The sequence below is a fragment of the Amblyomma maculatum genome, chromosome 10 (genome assembly GCF_055883805.1).
Source record: "Amblyomma maculatum isolate TAMU_Amacu chromosome 10, ASM5588380v1, whole genome shotgun sequence".
NCBI lineage: Eukaryota > Metazoa > Arthropoda > Arachnida > Ixodida > Ixodidae > Amblyomma > Amblyomma maculatum.
In genome coordinates this window covers 83,774,642-83,798,980 of record NC_139353.1, presented here as the reverse complement: position 1 = coordinate 83,798,980, position 24,339 = coordinate 83,774,642, and the positions used below count along the sequence as shown (strand labels likewise).

At 43.2% G+C, this 24,339-nt stretch overlaps 1 protein-coding gene across 8 annotated transcripts in view; it reads right to left on the bottom strand.

Annotated features, from left to right (window-relative positions):
- Positions 1-24,339, bottom strand: part of LOC146176904 (echinoderm microtubule-associated protein-like 2) — a 202,612-nt gene that overhangs the window by 38,129 nt on the left and 140,144 nt on the right. For 3 of the 8 annotated variants that reach the window (XM_084583024.1, XM_084583017.1, XM_084583021.1), the window contains exons 2-11: positions 21,490-21,636; positions 19,013-19,119; positions 18,068-18,210; positions 17,678-17,866; positions 12,907-12,975; positions 11,101-11,126; positions 8,778-8,907; positions 7,498-7,647; positions 4,765-4,837; positions 3,295-3,336 (exon numbers count right to left, since the gene is read on the bottom strand). In XM_084583024.1, coding sequence (XP_084439150.1) covers positions 3,295-3,336; positions 4,765-4,837; positions 7,498-7,647; positions 8,778-8,907; positions 11,101-11,126; positions 12,907-12,975; positions 17,678-17,866; positions 18,068-18,210; positions 19,013-19,119; positions 21,490-21,636 — 1,076 coding nt within the window. Of the gene's footprint in view, positions 1-3,294; positions 3,337-4,764; positions 4,838-7,497; positions 7,648-8,777; positions 8,908-11,100; positions 11,127-12,906; positions 12,976-13,281; positions 13,324-17,677; positions 17,867-18,067; positions 18,211-19,012; positions 19,120-21,489; positions 21,637-23,143; positions 23,293-24,339 lie in introns of those variants that run through there. The other 5 variants (XM_084583020.1, XM_084583022.1, XM_084583019.1 and 2 more) reach the window with 4 other exon arrangements.

Sequence of the window (24,339 nt, the reverse complement as noted above, 5' to 3'; positions counted from 1 at the left end):
TAATCTTGTGCATATTCCACACAACCAGTCCAGTGAAGCACGCCATCCCAAAATAAATACAAAAATACCAGTGGCGCTCAAAGCAGTGTCCGAAACGGAGTGACTAGCCAATATACGTGTCCGATGACGACGAGATGGCAGGAATTCAAGAGAAGCGAAATTGAAACTACACTGCACGGCTCCAATTTTAGCAATTGGAGCACACACCCGAAGCATTCGGGCACCACTGTTGGACACAATTCTGGTTTGGGGAGGCCTATTTGCATGATTGCTGGCATCCCAGGCTGTGTACCTTGACGTGAACTGTTGTCTGAATTAACCGGAGTGAGGAGCCCTCCCGTGTGAAAATTAGCGAGTGTCCAATGCCATAGACTGAGAATGTCATCAGCTCAGGCCATATCCCTATTTAAAATTATCCAAATGTTCAAATTAACAGGAGTCGAGTTTTAACAAGATTTCACTGTACTAAATAAACTGCAGGCTTCTGTGATTTCTATGGGGTTGTGAAATTGACAATTTCTGTCCCCTCGGGATACCCTTCTCCTAGGTCCACATTAGTCTGGGGCCATATGCTCGCCACCTGACCTAGGTGGCAAGCATGTGGTTCCAGACTAATGATGTCACCAAGTGATAGTAGTAGATGGCATGTACATCGTCACCCCAGAAAACCCCATCCCCATACACCAACTGCTGTAAAGTTACACCAACTGGCACGCTAGGCAACCACCAACAATAATCGCCAACTTTAATTCTCTTAAGAATGTGCATGGTAGTACACCAGAAGTTCCCAGATCACAGGCTCTGTTTTCCAGCGGTATGTACTGGCATTCAAGATGCCAAAAGCCTCCAAGGCTCTCAAAGGTAGCTTGCGGCTTCAGAACTTCAAACATCGCAGACATTTTAGTGGTAACAAACAAACTGGGAGATGGTCACATGCTCCAACAGTGAATGTTGATAGTGAATGTTCCAGTCAGGTAAATTACGAACTAGTGAGTCTGTGGATTGTTGGCATTGAAGTCTCTTGGTTTCTGTGCTGTAAACAAGGCCCCTTTTCAAACGACTTGCCAACCCCCCTTCCCACCGCTTAAGCTAGGAGGTCGCACTGGCCACAATTTTATCAATCTTCCCGCTCAACAAAATGTTAAAAAGGTAGCTTCTTCATAATATCACTTAACACTGCCTGCAAAAATAAACAGTTTGGTTAATCTGACCCTGTTTGGTAAAAGCCACAGATTGACCTTATGTGGTCCCGATTGTGAGTTGGCCTTCTTTGACCCTGTGACCATGTCCTTATATATATGGTGGATTGTTCTGGCACAGCTTTGAAAAAAATCACAACTAAACCACAGTAGTTATGGATGCCCTGAGGAAAGAATTCAGCAGGTAGACCTCTACATTAACTTATGATTATATCTTCTGGCAAAACTTTGTTGCCGCGATCTAAACATGGTTGCAACCAGATTACAGTGATTACAAATGCCATGAGGATGAGGCAAAAATGCAGTTACCCTGCACAATGTTCTTTCTTGGTTGTAATACGCCAATATCCACCTGAGATGCGGTTTCCAAACATTTCCCGCACTTTGGTCAATATCAAATGCAAATCCCACTCCACAGTTTGAAAGTGGTGTGTCAAATTCCCCCATTTAGTGAAGCTGTTCTGACACAGTGAATACAAAATACATTCAGAATGGAAAGGATAAATTCGTGCAGATTATAATATTTTAACAAAGCTGCTATTTAAATGAAAAGCAAATCAGTAATGAATAGTAGCTAGTGTTCATTCACTGGAATATTATTACTGCAGTGCCTGTGTTAATTCAGCTAGCCACAGTACAAGTGTTTTAATGTGTTTAACCCGCCAAGGTAGACATGTGGCTCCATCTGTCACCATCTGGTGCTAAGCATGCCACAAATGCAACTAAATGAATCCGTCCCTGTTGAAGCCAGTTTCCCAAGCTAAGCCTATCATTTTTGCTGTAAGGCTGAAATTCGGGCAAGTTGAATCTGACTCAAGATGAAGTTAGCGCAAAGAACGAGGACCCAGGTAGGAGAAAGACACAGCACGAGCGCTATGCATTGTGCCTTTTTCCTGCCCCTTCGTCCTCGTTTGCGCTAACTTCATCAACTATCTTAACTGAAGTTGCTATCCTGCACCTTTCAAAGTGCCAGTATGGCATTCAAGCTTGCTCACTTTTTTTTTTTTACAATTAGGGCCCACCTGCTTCACGACATCCTGAAGGCGAAAAGCGCAGATGCCGGAAGATAAAATCTCAGCCGATTGCGACAGGCGTGCACGGCAGGAAATCGGGTGCGACAAGAACAAAAGTAGACGTGGGGTGCTCAGGTGTTGCATCTTCTTTCCTTTCTTACCAGCCAATGAAGGTTAAAAAGCCCATAATAAATGTGCAAAAATTACTATACACAGCATAGGCCCCAATTCACTTGAAATTCGATTTGCATAAAAAATGCGACCTTCATGACTACCCTTCTCTTCACGCATGCTTTTTTGTACGAATGCACATTTTCGCTGTGTATAACGATGTGTTCCTTTGTTCAATAATGCACCGCAATAATGACATCCTATTTTACCTGCTTTACCTGCCCGTCCTGTGCCTTTTAGAAAAAAATATTCTGAGGAGCAGAAAAGAATGCCTTTGCACCACGTCACTTTACTAACTTCAATGTAACTTCAACGTTCAATTGACTGCAAAAAAAAAAAGAAAGAGAAAAAAAAAAGGCTCTTCTCTCTTGCAAAGTGCTTGGGGATCCATGAGATACGAATACGCAAATGAAGCTGCGTCAGAGGCTTGTCCTCCAACAATGAGTGCATAAGCTTGTGCTGCACAAAAATGCGATTCGCTGACTGTGCACCCATTTTTATGGTATTTGCATTTCAAAAGCCATGCTGACAACCACCGAGAGTGTCGGCACAATGGCCAAAACTTTGCGTAAGTTCTCATGGTGCCCGCACTACACAGACTGGCATGTTCGTGTGCATACCAGCCTACTCTCTATTAGCAAAACATCATGCAATAATTTCAGCCACTCAGACGGTGCACAGGAGAAGCACAGTGCGCAGATACAGACCCCGTGGTTTGCTCACTAAAACAGTGACAGAAAAAAAAAAAAAAGGACGCCCAAACGAGAATGCACGAGACAGTGGCAGCGGTGGCATGACGTGACGTGCGTGAGGCTGCAAGGTGGGACGAGCGACAGTCAAAAAAAAAAAAAAAAAAAACGAAAAAGCAGAGGGATTGAAGTCTACTCTCGGTCCCACCACCGAAAACTCACCATAAAACGTTCTTCCTCTGGCGTTATCTCGACACGCCGGTTCTGTACTCGAAATTGAGGACAACTTTGGTCACTTTTAGGTACGCTTTTGTTTGAGCTACGAGACGTAGCAAAGAGTTCCGCAATATGTACATCCACGGCTACACGCTCTACTGTACCATATTAATAATTGTAACCCATTCAAAAAAAAAAGAAAAGATACTGCTTAAACTGTGGCTAGAAGTAACTGAAAAGTTCTGGGTTCTGGACTTTGATCTACTATGTGCACCTTTGGCAGCAGGTTATGAAATTGCAGTAGTACAACTAAAAATTCAATAAAAAAAATATATGCGTTCATAAAACCTACTACATTACCACAATTTTGCTAAGGATTTCTTTTATATATCTGCTTTGTTTTAGGAAGGCTTGAAACGGCTTCTAGCAACGTGCCACAGGCCAAGACAGCCCAACCTAGTGCTCCAGTACAACCAATCAATGCCTCGCTGACACATCTTATCTGTACACACACATAATTTAAGAAATCAATTTAGCTCTTTCTAATCGATCCAAGATTGCCTTTCAGGTAATAGGAAACTTTGCACAAACTTTGCCCTGGTTACCATAGTGCAAAATAAGTAAGAATGGTGGTGCTGACAAAGCAAGACAGCATCTCACGCTGCAATGTTGTGAAAACAGCCGCCAAGTGCGTGCATGGCTGCAACAGCAGTGATGACTGTTAGAGAGCTGCAAAGTATAACCTTCAGTTTGTAGCTGTTCTTCAGTACAAACGCTAAGCAATGGATATATATACCCTTTACAATGCTGGTCCGCATCTCCCGCAATAAAACACATTGATTCAAAATGCACTCTCTCTCTCTCCCTTCTACACAAGACAATTCAGAAATTCGCTTCCAGCAGCTTGGCTTGCATAATCTGGCGTCACTAAGTGCCTCTCACGGAGGGCCTCGACATTCCAGCTTTGAGGCAACCTGATAAATTTGCGCTGCAACTTCCACTGCAATGAAAGGTTTTTCTCCAAGCTCCTGGTCACATGAAACACAGTTTTTGACAACCTCAGTTACGACAACTGTTAGTAAGCCTTGGCTGTTTAACGGACAAAGCCCAATTTACCAATGCGCATTGAAATGAATCGTAAAGTAACAACATGCGTTAGCCGCAATGATGCACATTTCAGACGCTTCTGCTGTGGCTGATCTCGTTTCATCCATTCAATCCAAGTTGATAGAGAAATCAAACATGAACATATAACACTGCTTTTGCTACACAAACACACTCCCAGATTGGTATTGTACATTGAAAAATGAGCAGTCATGAGCACTACAGAAGTGCAGAAATTTCCATGGACAGAGAGAAGGAGTTAGTACCCATGGGGCGTAGGGGGATTATAGACAATCAATAAACACATGAATGATGGTTCAATACAGACAAAAAGTTTCTAAAAGCACGAGAACTGCAAAAATGAGGACGTACCTTTCTCTCTCGTCTGTCTATACTTGCCACCTGACCCGTCGCGATCAGGAGCTTGTTCGGATGGACTGCAAGGCTGCAAAGAAGAATAGAAGGAAACAACAGTCAGTTTGTTGGCTGCCTGATGTTGAGATAACCGGAGAGACACACAGTTGAACCTACAGCAAGACTGACGGGGCACGTGAAAAATTTTGTCGAAGCAGCAATTTCGTTGAGGCAAAGTCAACCCAAACAGGACTGCAGCGCCAATTGGACTACACAGTCGAAGAATGTAATTTAATTACAAAGATGTTGGCCACCTCCTTCTCCTTTCATTTCCTTTGCCATGAGCGCATCAGCAAGATTCTCATGCTTTATAAGCAATTACATTGCAGTGGCAATGTCATAGTGAGCTGCAGTTACACCTGTGTCTTGTCTTAAAGCAGCCAGCCCAACTGCCATCACCACCAAGCAATGACAGTCTCAGTGTGTCCCTGTATAGGTGGGTCAGTAATCAATTTAAGTAAGAGATTTTAGTGATGCAAAGGAGTGTGGACCTAAGGAAGCGTACACAATGGCGGTGATGTGGTTATTTTATTGCCAAATACATTTTTAAATGCAGCCACACTTAGAAAAATATTATCTGAAGTGGAAATTTGCCCCAAGAATCATTCTTGTGACGAGTAATTTCTTCCATCTTCCATTAGTTTCTATGGCAGGCTGACGGCGAATAGGAAATATTTTGTTAATGCGAGGTTCGACTGTATACAATTTATGCTAAAAGCTGAATGGCAGAATAGGAGTGGCGAGAAATGACCAAAGCACATGAGTAAATGAAGCATGCGATGACTGTGATTGCTCTTCAGGAACTCTGCACTGTTATTACTATGATGCGGCAGCAATACTATGAGCATACTCGGGTCCATACAGCTGGTCAATGAAGAAACGTTGAGTGTATACACCATAACACTTATGTGAGTGATAGTGACTAAACTTGAAATTCTTGTTTTACAGTCAGCCCTCCGGCGCCATCAACTGGCATCTGAGATATATTTTCTTACTACTGTTGTTGTTCAGGCACAAACGTCTTAGGTGGGCTTCGTTATATACTTATGTGACAAGATACCATCACAGTTTCTTTTTTTTTGTTTCCGTACTTATCACGAAACTTCTCCACAATCTTGTGGAAAAGTTGTTGGGTTACACTGGGTTTCATGACACCTAAAGTGGCTAAGGCTGTCATGCACTAAACATTGGACTGAAATGTTTGTACGCCATATAAGAAAAAAAAAGAAAAAAAGGTTTTCAAAGTGAAAATTTGTTCGAGACATTGTCTTCCTTAACAAACACAAAAATGCATGCTAAATAAACTTTATGTGCCAACCACAGTCCCTATGTCATTGTGCCATCCATGACGAACGCTTAGCATTATTCATCGGCCTCGGACATTATTAGCTTCCCGTGTAATACATGCGAGAAACCACAAGTGATGACCTCGGGTCTAAATTAGGCCTTTTTATTGTGAAAGATGAATCAACAAGCTTTAGCCCCAATATATTCTCTTCTGTGCGGCACAGCTTTTATTTTTGTGGGGCACTCCTAATATAGAAGTCTATATCACGTTCTCTCTCTCTATGGGTGAGAGGGTTTTCTCATGGCAGAATAGCAGCTTGCTGCTTCCACAAGATGGATGCTGATGCCTCTCTAGCCCCCCACACCAAACTACAGTAGAGAGTTTTCCTCTAGAAATGCTTGAAAATACGAATAATAGTTAAGCTGGCTAACTCTCTCCGAACATGAAGGGTCATTAACTCCATGCCATGGAACAGCCCTAGTCAAAAGTGTACTCCAACAGATGACGTCCATGTTTTAGCTACGCCTTAAGCGATGGGAAGAACTAATTTCAGCAGCAGGGATAAGAATATTTTTACTGCACCAACTGTTGGTCACGCAATGGCTTGAAAGGGCCCAGTCTGGCAACATGGGCATTCACCACTGTACTAATTACTGCATCGGTTAAGAAGAAAACAATTTACTGAGTCATCTACCTTCTTTCATCGTCATATTTCACAAAAATGCAGTATTAAACTTCGAACTGCCACTCAGCTTCGACATAAACTGCCTCCCATATATCTACATCTGTTGGAGCTCCTCTTGGAGGCAATGAGTAATAAAAGTTCACCAGTTCCTGAAAGGGTGGCTGAAAAGCTTATTTAAGGCCTCAAAAGCCTACTACGTGTACCTCCTGAACTTTAATGATATCTGCAGTTTGGAGACAAATGAAAAATGTATGTTCTCACATGAAATTTCAGTTTGGGCACTTCGTTCCATTTTACTGTACCTGTGCTTTGCATGATCTGATGCTTCACACACTACAGCACCTGCCATTCTACATAAAGCAGTGCCCATTGTCCTGTTCAAGACAACTCCACTCTTAGCAGTGGGCTGCAAAATGAACTAAACGATGAAAATAAAAAATAAAATAAAAAAACAGTAGTGACATCATTTCTATTTTTTCAAGCCACCAACTTAGGCCTCAACTGGTGTTTCTTGTTGGAATACATAGTAACAAAAGGCTTGTCTTCCTCTATGCACAGAGGTGCTATCCACATTTCATTTCTGTATCCCTCATCTTTTAAAGCTAAGCACATCATGTTGTTTTGCCACTAACACTGCAGTATGCATACTGACGAAATCCTCTCTTACACTGGCCATGCCCCTTCGGCCCCCAATGCTAGCCCCTCCTCGTTCCCTCACCACTTGATGTCGTCGGTGTGTCCCAGGTAGTGCCGCTGAATCTGCTCCTCCACGTTGTAGAGGACCACCACGGCCGCAATGAAGTAGACCATCTCGCCCGTTGGCAGGAGAAACAGGTTGGCTCGGCAGTCTCGGCCTCGGTACCCGTATCTGGTTCAGCCCACGAGTCAAGGGTAGTACAAGGGTGCATGTCATGTCATAGTACTGCAGTGAAGCCCCCAAGCAGTGACCCCTGAATCTGGGTCTCATTTCTTTGGTCTATCATCTTTTCATTTACTCAGTCCACGTTTTTCACCTAATGTCAAAACGGTAAATAAGTAGCTATAGAAAAGGTGAATAATAGCTCCATCAACTTTTCCCACTAGCATTGCACATTGTGTTATTGACGACAGCCTCAGGGGAAAAATATTAAGGCTTCAAGGTTGCTAAGACATAGGTTATTCAAATGTAGTCTACCATTATTCAAGAGTTTACCTACACATACAATTAATCGAGGTGTAGAGTTTAGTGAGATAAAGAGCTATCCCTGGATGGTACTCTGTTTTTCAAGCACTGTAAGAGACTTACTCTTGCACTTGCTAGAGAAGTACTAGTTTAAACCAATGAACAGCCAGACTGCGCCACAGCCATTGACCAGAGTACACAAATATTTTAACTGAGGTGCAACAGCATGTCCCTGGCTGCAAGGTACTTGCAAGGAAGCCCACGTTATTGTTGCATTTCTGACAGTCAGACATTGCTAATGTACTCTCTAGAATCAAAACCCTAAGAATTATAGCTATGGCTATTCCTCGCACCACGTCTTGAGGAGTCACTCACATTTCTGTTGCCAGCAATTAAAGCAGTGAGAAAGCTCCAGAGAAAATATCCAACGAATAAAAATCTTGCAAAGCAAGTGAACCGTTTTCTGACAAAGTGCAGTCCTGACGCGGCTTTATGAAATGAAAGGAGGACAGCAAGCCGGCAACAGAAACTGACTGTGACAAGTGTGCAACGAAGTTACAACGCTAGCGTGCTCAGCACATGTGTTTGCACGCCTGCATGCACATATATACATGCATGCATTTGCGGCAAACAATCGGGACACAGATAATGCGCGCCCCATCCCATAACATAAACCATTTCAACCAGTACTATAACCAGTGCAACAGCCCTACTTAACATAAGAATATCCCATATTTATGTATTCTTCTAATATTATTACTTCATCATGCTGCAACACTGAAAAGCAATTTGGGAGTGAGCATGTTTCCAACAGTGCTAACGGTGGGAAAGGATACACCCACTCCAGCTTGAGCCTCTGGGAGGGCGCACTGTTGACCTTCATGAGACTGTAGTCGTGTAGCTGCTCGCTCGGAATGTGCATCACGATTGGACGGCCGCGGAGGTACATGCGCACGGTGCCATCCTCTGCACAAAAAGAAAAGAAGAAAGCCCGTTTTCAACACTCCAAAATGAAAACCGTGGCCCCTGCACTCTGTCCTGGACCATCTCATTGCAAGGATGTGAAAACTGCAGTTGACCGCCGGCCGCTGTGTTTCGATGGATGCGAAACAAAGTGGCGTCCGTGTGCTGTGCAATGTCAGTGCACGTTAAAGATTCCCAGGTGGTCGAATTACTCCGGAGCCCTCTACTATGACACCCCTTTCTCTCCCACCTTCCTCCCTTCTCTTACTGTGCGGTTCAGGAGTCCATAGAACAAGTGTGACAGATACTGTGCCTTTCCTTTGGTGTGAACCAATTATTATTATTATTAAATGGGTCAACCAGCAGAAAGAATGTAACAATGCAACGCTCATTGCTTCAATGCAACTGTGCAACTGTCTTCTATGTTTGCTTTGCTTCAGCCGCAGAACAGTCATTAAAAAGATTTCAGATCTGAAGAACCCAACACTGTACAAAAAGGAAGAAAATAAGATATATGCTGCAAGTATTTCGAAATCCAGGACCATTTAGACATGCAGGAAACTCAGGCGGACGGACACTGCTTCCTCACTAAGCAGGCTTTATCACCAGGCACAATAGCACCATTATGAAGCAGAGATATGAGTGCAGGCAGTACCTGCACAACATAAACGAGAGAGAGACCACTCGAAGGAAAGTCGGAAAGTCGAAGTTCCAAAACGGACACTACCATTGCATTTCAGAAGAACTGGACAGGCTCGCGAATATCTTACAATTTTTCCCCGAAAACTATCCTAGTTTACTCAAAACGGTCAGCTGAACATGTATGCATAATGCTTGATAGTCCTGCCTAAAAAAAGCTAAAGTAGAAAAATGACTGTCAACTGGGACTTGAGATATGTCAATTGAGGTGGTTCACTAAGTCATTCCGGAGGTATAGACAAGGCAGTGAAACTCTTCTTGCTTTGCGGGCTTTATTTAGAATATTTCATCCCTCATGGTCCAGGAGTCAGAAAAAAATAATAAAAATGATAGAATCCATAAATAAAACTCATAGGAAAATTATAAATAAATATAACCAAAGTGTCTCGTTTCTTGACCACTGCCTCCCATTCTTCGTGGAAAAAAAAGCGACACGTGCTCGATCCTGCCTAAATGTTAGACGGGCACTACTTCAAGATGACTGAAGGTCCCATTATCCTAAAAAAAAAAATGTCGACAAGAAGGTGCGCTGTCCACACCTAGCTCTTGCAGGCAGCTGACATCCGTACGAAACTCGCATAAATTAACGAACCAATCTCTTTTCATTTCTACAAAAAATGTGTACTGTCTGGATACGAGACCCTTTAGTTCGGTTTAGTTGGAAAGCTAGTCTGGCGGTTAAGCTGACTTGTGGAGGTAGCAAGTACTTTTGGAAAAAAAGGTTGAAATTTCTGAAGCCAGCAGGCCACATCACAGCTCTGCATGCGACCAGCGGGCCACGTGTTTGCAACCCCTGGGCTAAGGTACCCACTGTTGTCATAAAGTAATGCAGACATGTGAAATACGCTTGTAAGCCTGAAGCCAGTTTCAATACACACATGTTTTGTATTTGAAATCTGCACTTCACCAGCGTTAAAACACTCCTGCATGCAATACATGCGCTATGCAGCTAAAGAATTAACCCTCCTTCATCAGCCAAGCAAGAAGAGCAAGAGAAGCGATGAGGATACCTTATCATGAGCACAGAACGCAAACAGGGCATTGCAGCTTTCAGAACAGAACTGAATGAAGTGCATAAATCTTTCTAAAGCGGGCTTCTTTTTAAAGACCTCTGTTCAAGACTACGATCAAAACAGTTTCGCTTTTCAAGTTCCCATAGAATATAAAGAACCAAAGCTCATAAAAAAAAAAAAAAAAAAAAAGATCGTGTTTTTCACAATGCTAGTTCAGTGTCTGACCTAATGCATGCAAAAACAGCAGCCTCATAATGTTAACCTTTGTTCACTAACCACAAACCAGAAGTACTCTCGAACAGCAAGAAATCATCAGCTTCCCTTTCGGTCAGATGGCATAAGCAACTTGAACGTGGTGCCTACAAACATACCACAGTACATTGTTACCGCTACTTCTACAATCAATGTTTCGTCAATTTCTACGAAAACAACATCCCATTGTCGTGAGCAAATATCGCTATAACGAACTAGTCGGTATAATTACCTGTATTGAGTTGAGCCTCTTTTGTGCTGCAAAAATAAAAACCACAACAAAGATAACGTTAAACAAAACACGGCAAACAACTTGAACCAAGTCGTCGCACATCAGGCCGAGTGACTCACACGTGCCAAGATACCATGGGGTGTAGTAAAACTAGCCCTCCTACTTGGCCATGACTGCATTAACACGAATTCCTGAATCCCTGTTCATTGATTTCTTTGGTTGACCACCATGCCTCTAACAGAGAGTTAGCGCCAGAAAACAAGTTGTAAGAAATGCAGTTAGCAAAAAAAAAAAAATTGACACCTTAGGGTAAATAAAAAAAAGAGATGTAAACAGTGTTAGACCAAAAAGGCCAAGTAAGCCACAAGGATCACCTTCCATTGCAGTACTACCACCAAACAGAAAAACACAACAGATACAACAAAACTCTCAACACCAAAGCACACTTCCCCCCTGACTCGCTGCAACTGCAAAGTGATATAAAGGCTTAATGCAAGGCGATGATTTATGAATAGTAACTAAGCCTGTACACACACGTTGCTGAGCATGATTATGTTACTTCTTCACTAAAAACATCTATAGACCTCATTCTTAAAAGCTCATAAGCTAGGTGTCAGCATCAATGGACTTTACGAGAGCAAAAACAAATTTATGCAATACGCTGCCCCAGACAGCGTGAATCAGCTACAACAGGCTAGCTGTGCTCAGTTGTGTCATTCGGATGAAAATATGTTATTTATTTTATTCAGGTTACCCCTAAAGGCCCTCGAAAGGAGGGTATTACATTACAAGGACGATGACCCTCACTGGTGATGTTATCCATATGGCCTGTTGTCCATGATAATATGACCCATGTGTGATCCATGCGACCTTGGTGCATAGCTATGAGAGTCATTGACCCCTTACACATTATATAACCCCCCCTTGCCAGCAAAACCTGCTTCACTAACCTACTGACATCGAAACTGTTGCAAGTTATGTGAGCAACCATTCAATTTTTCTGGTGACCTTCATTTTCCTGTACATAGTGCCTTTCTTTGTTCATCCCTGCATCACTCAAACACCTGCTGATGTCAAGACAACTGGACTAGCTCTGTACGTCTGCTACAACGGTTGCAAGCAAGTCAGGGCAAAGTGTGCCGGTGCGGCAAGTCACTAGACTAGAACCACTACAGACTACAACCGCCACCAACTACGGCCACCACCATGCGAGAGCATGTCTTTCGTGCAAGGTTCCTCGACCGATTGCTACTCTGCAAAAGGCAGCGCGAGTGTTCTGCTGTGTCACATAAAGCGACATTATCGATACATCACCAAAGCTGGCATTCTGCTTTCAGACTATGAAAACCAAACATCTTGCCCTCCAGGAATGTGCAAACAACTTGCGAGAAGAATTAAAGACAAGGGGAGAGGGATGCGTGTGCAGCTGATTTCTCTGCCATGCACAGCACAGCACACAACATTGCACGCAGCTCCATCAAGTGAGAAGGAGTTCATGCAAATGCACATTCCTGACAGTACTTGCTTGCCAAAGGTTCAGCTTACGCAAATATACAGTTAAACACCAGGAAGACCTCCTGCCACAGTAACTCATCACGGGCTTCTGAAGCATGTGCTAAGCTACACCAATGCTCACATTAAATAGCATGTTCTGAGTTACAACTGCGCCTATAATGAAAGATAGAGTCAATCATCAATACTGACACTGCCTTTCCTTCATGTTCAGATCGCTGCCAGTCGAGGAACCTTAGGACTGCCCTTGCATCACCCCCTTTGAGAGAGAGGCATGCAGTTGTCATCCTTTACCCATGTCTATAGAGAGTCCCCGAAGAAGACCGCACGGGCAGATTGTACATGGAACCACTTACAATGCGTCTACAGGGAGAGGAGGATGGGATGGAGGAGGAAAAAGAAAGTGAGCCAGCAGGGGAAAAATATACACACACATACAAATGCAAATGCGCTCACTTAAAGATTGAAGAAAAAAAAATCAAAGAAGAGGTGCACGAGCATCACTTGGGCCGTGACTAAGCCAAGACTAAGCCAAGACCAGCTGTGACCAGCCGCATGCAATATGATGGTGTGAGTCAAGAGAGAAAACCAACGTGAGGTGCTTGAGAATGGTACCCTGCTTGTGCACTAGAACCTATGTGGTGCGTCTGTGTGCACTTTTTTTTTTACCATGATTGTCTGACACAGAGCCATCCTGTGCAAGAGCTGCGTCTGTAAGACGACCAAAAAGAAGGCAAATGAGCGATTAGCTTCGCCCTCCTTTTAAGCATTGCTTAGAGAACGAATCCACTTGTGAAAAACGTTAAATGTTAGACAAGTAGGTACGAATAAATCAAGATTCCCAGCACAAAGAGACATGACAGAGAAAAGGCAAGGCAATGCGGAATTAAACCCCAAACATAAATGAGCGGGTAAAGAAAAAAAAAGGCAACTAAAAACCTAGAACAGTTTGTTGCCATTGTCAATTGTTTTACTCTAATGGCAGTAATATGCCCTGTAACACGATGTAGTGCAACCAAGAAAGGGAAGCACTGTTTGGCATTATGACATGTACGGTCACCTTCAGCAAGTTTGTGTTGTTTTCCTTTTTTTGCAGCTCTGTATAGTATTTGTGGTTTTCCTCTGCAAACCCTTCAGTGGATGGTCAGTGACATGTTGTTTTGCCTGTTCTCTCATCCGTCGTCTTTTGCACTGATGGAAGCATGAAATAACTCCTTCCAGTTATGCCGAACAACTGCATATTTGCAAACCCATCCAGTAAGTCCAGCATACATCTACTTATATATAGAGAGCTGAATCAAAAGTGTTAAGTGAAATAAATGCAGTATAAAACACAATGAATACGACTCAAATAAGTTGATCGTAGAAATACTAACTTAAGGATGGGCACAGATTGCCAGAAATTAGAGGCACAGCTATGTAGGTTTAAAATTGGGCACAGCAAACATAAAGGCAACAAAAATGCCCAGTTCTCATGACACAAAAATGTGAAAATATATGTGAAGCACTCGAAAAGCAAATGACCAATACTTCTTTCTCATAGTGCCTTGACACAATACCTAAAATACTAAAAAATTCAAAATAAAGAAGGAACAGTCAACACATAAAATCAAAAAGGCAAAGTGAACTAACTTTGCTAAAAGGTCCTAGTGCACAATAAGGTGAATACCATAATCCTAATGAGTTAATACAGACGTTATCTTGCAACTAGTGCTACTACCATTTCCATTAAAAGCCGAGCAGGTAATTCAAAAATTAATGTGAGGGAAATAACCAAAGCCTTTAAACCAGATAGAATGCCTGCAGTAAAAAAAGGTAGCCATCTGAATGAGCAATAATTTTGTGAGAGCTGATCTTTCAAGACAAAAGTGCAATTTGTGAGGAGACAAGACATGTTGCTGCAATAAGAACGCCATCAACACAACTTGAAAAATGATTTAACAAAAGGATATACCATTGATCCTAAAAAGTGATTTTGCCTTATAGCTTGATAAGACATAAATATTTAACATCCATAAGAAACCAGGACAAAGCGTGTACTAAAATGCTGATTAGGTGGGTATTGACTGAATTAAAAATGAGATAGTATCAGGTGCATGTAATTTTCAGGCCTCAACAATACTAGTACTTAAAAAAGAAGTAACAAGAAAGTTATTCAAGAGAATAAGAGAATAACTTAAATAACTGAGAAATATGAAACATTTAATGACCCCATGAGAGCCTTTCTGGAATGAAACACCTCTAAGTGCTATGTTGAGTTTGCAATAGGGGAGTGCAAATATTCTCAATTTCAAAAATGAATCGAATATGTTTATTTGATTTGTATTAAAAAATTTAATATATAGAAGCTCGTTGATATGTTCCCGGTTCATTTTGAGTGTTGTAATTAGTGGGAACTTAATACATACATTCAAAATTGTGGGCAGTAAGACATCTCCCATTGCAGAGTCAGACAATGTAAGCCATTGATGGCTTCTCGTCATGTCACTAGTGTAATGGGGAGAAGCATCTCGAAGAAACCAAGGGAGAGATCCCGGCTAGTCATTGCCTTTCATGAACCGGATTTGTTACTAAATCTCTTCCGTGCTTAGGACAACGCAAATATGGACCGAAAAAGAGGAGCTGTGCATACTTGATGTCTATAAATGCTAATGTACACTTTTATGTTGTGAAAGTCTCAATTCTAAATGCTTTTGTATCACACTCGACAGTTAATTTTTCCAAAACCGAGCAGTTTGGACCATACGTTTTCCCAGATAACAAAATTTTTCCCCGCATTTTTGAAGAACATATTAATGGAGTTAGACTATTTGGAATTTTTCGAATTCAATGCAGTTTCAGGGCACTGCACGCTTCGCCACAATGTTTGCCCGTGTGAGCTGTACAGTGAAAGATCCTCAAAATATGTGGGGCCGTATCGTTCAGATGGATTTTCTCTTTTGAGAAGAGGGCTTTCCCAATGCACAAAGCGCAGCATTTGACGAAACCGGAAAAAAACATCGTTCTCACTTTGGTTTCATCTGAAATACAGACGATCGCGTAGGTATTCATCAGATAAAATTATTGTGATGCAAACAGTTTTCAGCAGTTTTTTCAGGCCCATTTGACAATTTCAGCTTTCGGTTATTTCAGACATTCTTCTGTCCCTTGACAGAGAAAGTAATGGGCTTATTGTATACAGCAGCAATATGAAAGCTCCACCTGGTTTCATGCAGGTCCATCCTATAAGAAAATCTAGTATTTCTCAAGAATCCTGTGTAAAGTGTGCACTAGATTTTTGCTTCTGTGCAAGTTTAGTACAATATTATTTGCAAATACCACGTGAATTTTGAAATACACAAGGTGAACAATGTTGGCTATCTTTAATTTTTAATTTTTTTTTTTTATTGGTCAGACTTTCTCCATACCAGCCAACATTCGAAGGCATTTTTTTACGATATTCGTATCCCATTTGTATTCAGAAATTTCAATATTTGCACACCCCTACTTTCACACAATGACCAGTGCTAAGTGAAAATGCTTGGCACTCCACAATGATGCTGTCTAAAGCTTAAGACTCCATGTAGTGTATTGCACAAACATAATGAATACACCCATTACTATGTTTGCCATGATATAAACCTCTGCGTATATGTCTGTCTGTGCAATGAACACACAAAGTTGCACCTATTATGTGAGTAGATACAGCATGATGGATGGGTGCACAATGCAAGATGAAGCGCATTAGCAAAGTAAAAAAAGAAAAGGCTAAATGAAGCGTGCAATGTAAGAGCCAGTGCGTGAATGATCGGCACGTGAGGAAGCGGGAGGCTCTTGAATTTTTTTTATTTTCTCGCAAGCCAGGCAAAGCAGCCAGAGCGAGGGCTAGCGAGTGTGACAGGCTACACAAGATGTTGTGCAGTCTGAAGAGATTCAAAAAAAGCACGTTCGACATCATCTCAGCACTTCGACAGAAATCGCTTACTTTCCAACCACAGCCAAATCCGCACTAAACACTCTTGTTTTAGTCAGCTTGAGCAGTAACAAAGGAAGTGCCATTTTACAACAAACTACCTTATCGTGTGGCAATATTTTGATGCACTACAGTGAACTGCTTAAAGTTGATGCGTTGAACAACAAGGCCGCTTGGCACACAAAACTATGATTCCTTTACGAGAATCTAGTATGACCAACGGTTTACAAAGCCACCACGACGCTTTCACTCATAGACTTTTAACAGATATGAAAAGATATACATGCTAAACAATGGCACAGCCCTTTTTTTGCAATACTGCTTTAAATACGGCCGCACCGAAAGACTGCACATATCTTCGAATCGATTCAGAGTGCACAAGATTACAAAACATCTGCATGCTCACAACAAATCTAGAGGTGTAAATTCATCCCAAACCCATTAGGAAAGTATTCTGAACTATACACATAACAGTAATATTAAAGAAGGCAACTAATCCACCACAGTTCAGTGAGTTAGTGCTGATAGGTTTGAAAGCGCCACCTTCAGCTGCCGAGAGAAAAAAAAAGTGTGCCCCAAGCTGGTAATGCAACAGATGTAACGCCCTGCTCTTTGTGGCAAATGTTGAATCCCTGCTCTATCTAGTAAATGGTGGCTTTGCATCAACAAAAAGTATTTGCAAGGGTTCTTGCATGTTTCCACCATGCTTGGTCAGTCGACATCAGCGAAGAAACATTTTCCTGCACTACAAAAAAAATTAAAACCAGTTCTAAAAAGCTGCAACGTTTACATTAACCTCCTGCTTACTAATGTCTAACATGTTTAACAAAACCATTCTTAAACTTTGGACCCTGTTTTTCTTCCACCAGGGCGGACATCCATCAAAGCATCGACCCTTGAAAGCCCGCAACTAAAATAAAAAAAACAATAAATTTGAAAAATCCAGATCCATCTGACCTTCAACAGCTGGCAAACGTCATTATAATCTCCGCAGCAAATCGATACCCAAGAATAGATATATAAGAGTGCACCGCTCCCAATACACAACTTCCCAGTCCTGCGCATGATGGCCGTAGCATCAAGTGGCGGTGACAAGAGTCCCACCGCTTGTACCTGCTGGCGGTGGCAAAGTCCTGGCTGCTGCAGCTGCTGCTCCACCTCTTCATGGCCGACAGGTTGGACGTGGAGGCCGAGATGTGCCGGTTGGGCGACGGCGTCTGCCTGGGCGATGGGGAACTACGGTATGATGAGGGCGCCGGAGAGGGCACGGGCGATGCTGACGTTGAACTCTGGCCACCCTCACTAAGGTTTGGGGGGAGGGCGGGGCAACGGAAAAATACCGATAAGACGATAAGCATGTGTAGCAAGTCCCTACAAACCACTGCTGGCGCAGACTTACAGTGTTTGTCATATATAAAAAGAGGTGGGGGGAACATGGATGGTTGAGGTGATCAGGTTAGATCAAGAATCATCATGGCCGCACAGCATGGCACGTGCACGCACCTGTGCAAAGAGCTGGTGGAGGCTGTGGGGAAGTAGCTGAGTCGCCGCTGGGGTGCAACGCCCGGCGAGGTGTGCGCTGGATGGTGGTTGCCATTGAGTGGCGTCACCCCGTCTGTGTAGGACGACGTAGAACTGTTGCTCACCTGTGCAGTTAAAAAAAAAAATGCGGTGTAAAAGTAAAGCCGAACCAGCCAAGACGCTTGTCCATCGATACATTAGACCCCCCTTCGCACGAAAGGCACTTTGCATTCAACAGTAGAACCACCTTCGGCTGCCAAGCAAGCAATGTTGTATGCAACAGCACTGGGAAGCACTAGAACAGAAGAAACACAGTTTTGTTTTTCTTTTCTTTCTCTTAGAACTGCAGGTTGAATCCCTCAAAACCCTTTGAAATTAGACCAGCTACAGCTTACTTCTTTAAAATAACATTCAAGGCAACACAAGGCAGCCAAAACTATGCCAAATTGCATAAAACAGACAATTCTTAGCCTCAATATTTTAGCTGCCTGTCCTGCACAAAATGGTGAGTCCAGCCCTAGTTTACTTGCTGTTATCATCACTAGTAAAGTGCAATTTTTCCCTATTAAGGGTTATTAAGGGCTGACGGATTGAGAAATTCTTTATTGCATGTATATGACTGTGCAGTGCATATTTAGAATTCAAAAAGTATATAAATTCTGTAGCCCTGATATCTACGATATCAGGGCTACAGAATTAATATGTTGACTTCATCATGCTTACTTCCTTATAAAGACTAAAGTTGTGTCTTTTGACAGCTATAGTCATAACTCTGCAAAGTTACAAGATCATACACCCTTACTTTTGAGTATTCTCCAATGAGGCACAAAAGAGCTGCTCTGGAGACATATAAATAGACAAGAAATTTAGGTACATGACGTAAATGAAGGAAAAGGCAAGCTGCTGAACTGCTCGCAGCTTCCATACCTGTCTGTGAAATGTGTGGCGGTTTTGGACGGCCGGGTGTTGAGGCAGAGACGGCGACACCTTGGTCGGAGTTGTGGCATGGCTGTTGGAGTTTGTGATCACTGGAGCTGCGCAAAGAAAAAAAGAGGGTGAATCAATCCGCAAGCCAAGAGGTCAATCGTGGACACAACACGAAACCTTTTACCTAGTACCTTCAGTTGAACACCACTAAGGCTCCTGACAGCACTAAGCGTTTGCCAATCTGCAATAGATGGAATACTGTCACGTGGCAGTGACAGAATGCCAACGGCCGAGACCCAAAGGATTTGGAAAATAACTGTTTGCAAGGCAGACTACAGCTCATACTAACAAACAGTGAGCCAACATTGGTGCAAGCAACAAGCTCAGCTGAGAGATGCTGAAGCTGCAGCTTTCATTCCTGGACACTAATTGCATTTTTGGGTGTAGCTATATAGAGACAGATTCAAAAATCACAGCAAATGGACCATCAAATAATATGATCCCATTTCTAACCTACGAGAAATGGAAATGCCCCGAGGTCCGTTCTGACCCCCCTCCCCCCTTTTGAATGAGATAGGGCAGATCAAGGGGTCAGGAGACTTGTGCACAGGGGTCTAAGAAAACGAACTTCTTTGCAAACACAAAAATTTGAACAAAAGATGCCTGCATGGTTTTTGCACACAACAATCTTCGCACTAAGGGTGGTCGTGAACCTCGGGCGATCACCCTTTCTTAAATTTACCGAGACAATGCCAAGCCAAAAATGGCATAGTATTTAATGGGTCACAAAGGCCTCCCTCTAAAAATCTCAATGTATACGCACATCACAAAGGAAAAGGAAATTTAGGAGTGCACTGCAGTATTAAGTGCATGCATTGTGTTTCTTTACATGCCCTTTTCTGATTGACTACTACCAACGTGAGCTCAGCACAGGGCAACTGCTGCTGCATCAAACCAGACATCCAATCATCTTGGTTCCCTTGTTGTGGTCATAACATGCGAAGTCAAACCAGATGCAAGTGCATAGCGGGCAATAAAGATGCGTTGATGCCAATGGAACAAAAGGTCACGGGTATGCAACACGTCAAACCAAAAATGTTCCGTTCAATTCAAAGCCATGAACACAACACTCAGTGAGACCACCTGTTCACTTTGTTAAGCACACAGCTTTCACATCTTCAGAGATATGCTAGTGGTAACATGCAAGCAGTTATGATGTGAGCAGCTGCAAGTTTACTTACCATCTAGAGATTCCAGGGAGATATTCCGAGGGCAAGAACAAACAAAAGATGACAATCAAAATTCTTATTTATTGCCTTAGAAAATTGCAGGAAAGTTGCACAAAGTGTATGGCACCTAACCATGAGACCCATGTACTGTACAGGTACAGGTGCAGACATAAGTAAACGGAGCACACATTTCTGTTGAAATTAAAGTTGCGCATTCTGTATCGGAAATAAGAAAACATCTGTCCAAGTGAAAGGGCACTGGTGTCTACTACCAGTTCGCATATACCATTACTGCCAGTTTCAATTATGCAAAGCGTGAAAAATGTTAGAAGGAAATAGCGTGGTCCATTTACTTTTGTCTGCTTCGGTACATACTGATGCCCTGTGAATTGCTTTTTTTTCATCGAAAAATAAAACAAAAAAAAATCTAAACAGACCTTAAAGACAAAATGCTTTGTTAGCATAAACCTCGCATGATTTAAACTTCCTTCAACCTAAAGTTTCTTATTAATAAACTGCATCATTATCATAACTAACCTTAATACTCCTGGATGCAAAGTAAACAATGACAAAGCTAGTCATCTAAATCCCTGTTCTCTTTCTTTAATTTATATATTACTATTAAAGCAGCAAACGAAAATTTTCAAACCATATTATTGCTTATTTTTGCACAAAAAATAAGAGCATTGTGCAAGAAAAAACCATAATGCTTATTTTTTGCACAAAAAAAAAAAGAGCACCGTGCAAGAAAGAAAAGCGAATGCACAAAATATTATTGTACAGTTTCCCGACCACTGCGGCAGTTCAAACTATATGTGCCAGCACGGCAAAGCAATTCTATTATCCTAAACTGAAGTTTCAATTTCAAGATTGTGAAGCAAGGATCTCATCAAGCATCAACCATGAACATCCGACACGGGACGTAGTAGCTCTTACGATCGATGACAAAACGACACTAGTAGGGCACTGTGCTGTCTGACTACAAGTGCAGCACACATATACACACATCGTCACCTTATTCGGAATTTCAGGCATAATGTCGCAATTAAGATTAATCTGGCACGTCCAGCATGAACTTCACAACCTCGCGATCGAGATGAACAGATTCGTAAGGCTGTCCTCCATCCAAGATGCCTGATGGGGGCCTTCCTCATAAGGAGAGAGAATGTGAGAGAGTTACACTTGTTGTCACAATATGTGCCAGCACCCCTAGGTAAGAGGGAGCCAGTGAGGCTGTGCTGCTCTTACCCCTCCCCTCGAGCTGGTTGATGCGCCTGAGCAGGTCGGCGATGGTGCTCCGCAGGCAGGTGATCTCATCCGCCTGCTCCAGGCTCTTCTTCTCGAGGTCGCTGACCCGCTCTTGCAGCGACAGCTCGTCATGGTTCAGCATGTCCTCTGCAAGGAGAAAAAAACAAGATGGGAGACAGCTTTAAAAACATGTCGCATAGCTGCAGATGGAATGAACCCAAACATTCATTTGTGCATCTGTGAGGACAGAGTTTTAAGAATACAGGCAAAACAATTTTCGGCCGGAATGAAGATGCCCTTAAAATAACATTCTGGGCTAGTTGGCGCATGATACAAGGGATTAGCAGTGCAACGTAGAGAGCGCAACACAGGAGCACACTACCAACTGTTAATACAAACACAAAGGAAAGGAGAGGTTTGGGTCTGTGTTTGTATTAACAGTTGGTAGTGTGTGCCTGTGTAATGCTCTCTTCATTGCACCGCCATTCCTGGTTAAGATGATGTTCTTGTAAACAACATTTTTGATTCAGCCCTGCCTGTGCATTTTTGTGGCCCTTGTACGTGCCACGTTGCCTGTGCAAAGCAGAATTGAACTGTCAGATGCACTAACTGCAGGTTGGCTGAACAAGCCCACATCAACAGGAGAACATAGCAAACAAACTTTCAAATGCTTTGAAGCAAAGCAGTAGAACAAGAAGAGAGCAAATGTTTTTACAGAGATATGATGCCGCATAAAGCAGCGCAGAAAAACTAAAGCAAATAAATGTGCGCTTTGGAATGAAATGGGGGAATTAACTGCACTGGTAACACAGCTAACACCAAAGGAGTGATCCAACAGTTTGTTCTGTCAGCACGCAAGGCTGACAATGTCCAACTGGCAGAAAGACTTGGTTCCATGTTAGATAGCATGGCAGCCAGTGGGGTTACCTTGTAAAACAAGGCAAAACTATGGCAGAGAAAGGAGCACTCGGTCATCCTTCAGTTTATACATGCCAAGGTTATGCTGTCAATTACTCACAGCAAGTGTACAGAGTTACTGAAATGCATGACAAGGAATACCACTACATTTCCAGAAATGTTACATAGAAGCGCAAAACGGCCAGAGCACAAAACTGACACAACAAGCGAGCACACATCAAAATAATACCTGCCTGTGAATGCACAATTCTATTTCCTCTTTTACACAAGAAAGCACAGAGACAAAGACATACTGTTACAGGCTCCTGGTCCCTCAGCTACTGCACTAATGAGAAACAATCTCTGAGTGAGTGTGCCCGTCTCTGCTTTTCAAACGCCCGGCACAGATGTCACTCGTGACGTCTGCCTGACATGTCGCTATAACACAGGTGAGTATGTGTCAGCACCACTGCTGCACAATCAAGCGAGGCATCGAGAGAAGGGAATGACCCAGCTGGAATGCGTGTGCGACTTTCTCAGTGCCGTGGCAGCTGTAGCCAAAAGGAGCTAAAGCACCGGTCAATACGTCAATGCAGGAAGGCAACAACCACTTTTGCAACACGCCGTACCAATCTGAGCTTGGCGTCCTCTCCCACTGCTTTCTCCCATTACGTGGACAACGCAACGGGAACATGCGCACGCCCGCTGGCATGAACAGGGGCATGCCACCTGACATGTGCGAGTGTTCCCGTCTCACCTGTCTGCTCGGGCTGTTGGAACGCCGCCACACCAAGCACACCGCTACCCGACATGTCAACGCCACCGCGCTGCTCGTTTTTCGCGCCTCCGCTCTGGCCCGCATCGAGTAGGACGATCGCGACCGCCTCCTGCGCCGGCGAGGGCGATCCAACGCCCCGGCGTCCGCCAGGCACGAGTGGAGGGAGCACGGCCTCCCTAAATTGTGCCTCGACGCAAAAACCGCGCGATAAGAGGCCAGATTAAACGAAAAAAAAAATTAAAAAAAAAAAATAAAATGCGCGGCGGGCGACACGTAAAGATAGCAGCGACCCGCCTCGGTAGAAATGAGAACTCGACGAGGAAGAAGGCGGGCAGGATAAAGTTAAAACAGATACGGAAAGGAAAACGAACGCGCACGGCGGCGTATTTGCTAACTAACTCTAACGATGGCAGAACTTGAAGGTCAAGCTCGAGAACACGTTGGGCAAAGAGAAGGAGCATCCTTGGTATGGTCTCCTGTGGTCTCCTGTGTTTTCCCGAGGGTCATCGAGGTCAACACGCGTGAGCTCGGCTTCAGCATCGACGGCTACTGGACAGTGATGGGAACCCTAAGCAACTATATAGTATACACCGAAGACCTACTAACTGTGGTACACCTCTTCCGGGCATCCTGCTTGGAAAATGTTTTGTGCACGAAGATTTCTCACTATAGTTTCGTTATAGCATGGCTGTGGCTAAAAGTACGTCCGAAAGACCCAACGCGTTCTTCTCCGGGATACGTCAGAAAGTTCAGACGGATCGGAGAAATATATTTTTCTGGGGTACGTCGGATGCACTTCCTAGACTATTTTAACCGTACGCCCAAAATGTCCAGCAAAATACTTTTCCTGCGTTTCGTATTTGTCGTTGAAGTAGCCACATGTAGCCAAATGGAAATTGATACGGTTAGGCGTGCAACGTGAAATTACGAATTGTAGGAGGCGAAGAATGGTGACAGCGCAGGCTGCGTTATGGGACATGATGACAAGTTTACGAGAGTTGGACCGCGGAAGCGCGGCAAACACGGCCGCTTACAGCACAAGTAAGCGGAGTCGATGACGGCCAGCCCGTGGCCCGCACGCCCGATCATTCGGTATACATAGTTCTTATGTGGATTACGTCTACGACGCTATTTGTTTTCTCCCTTAGAGCAGTGATGAGAAACGTCACATATTG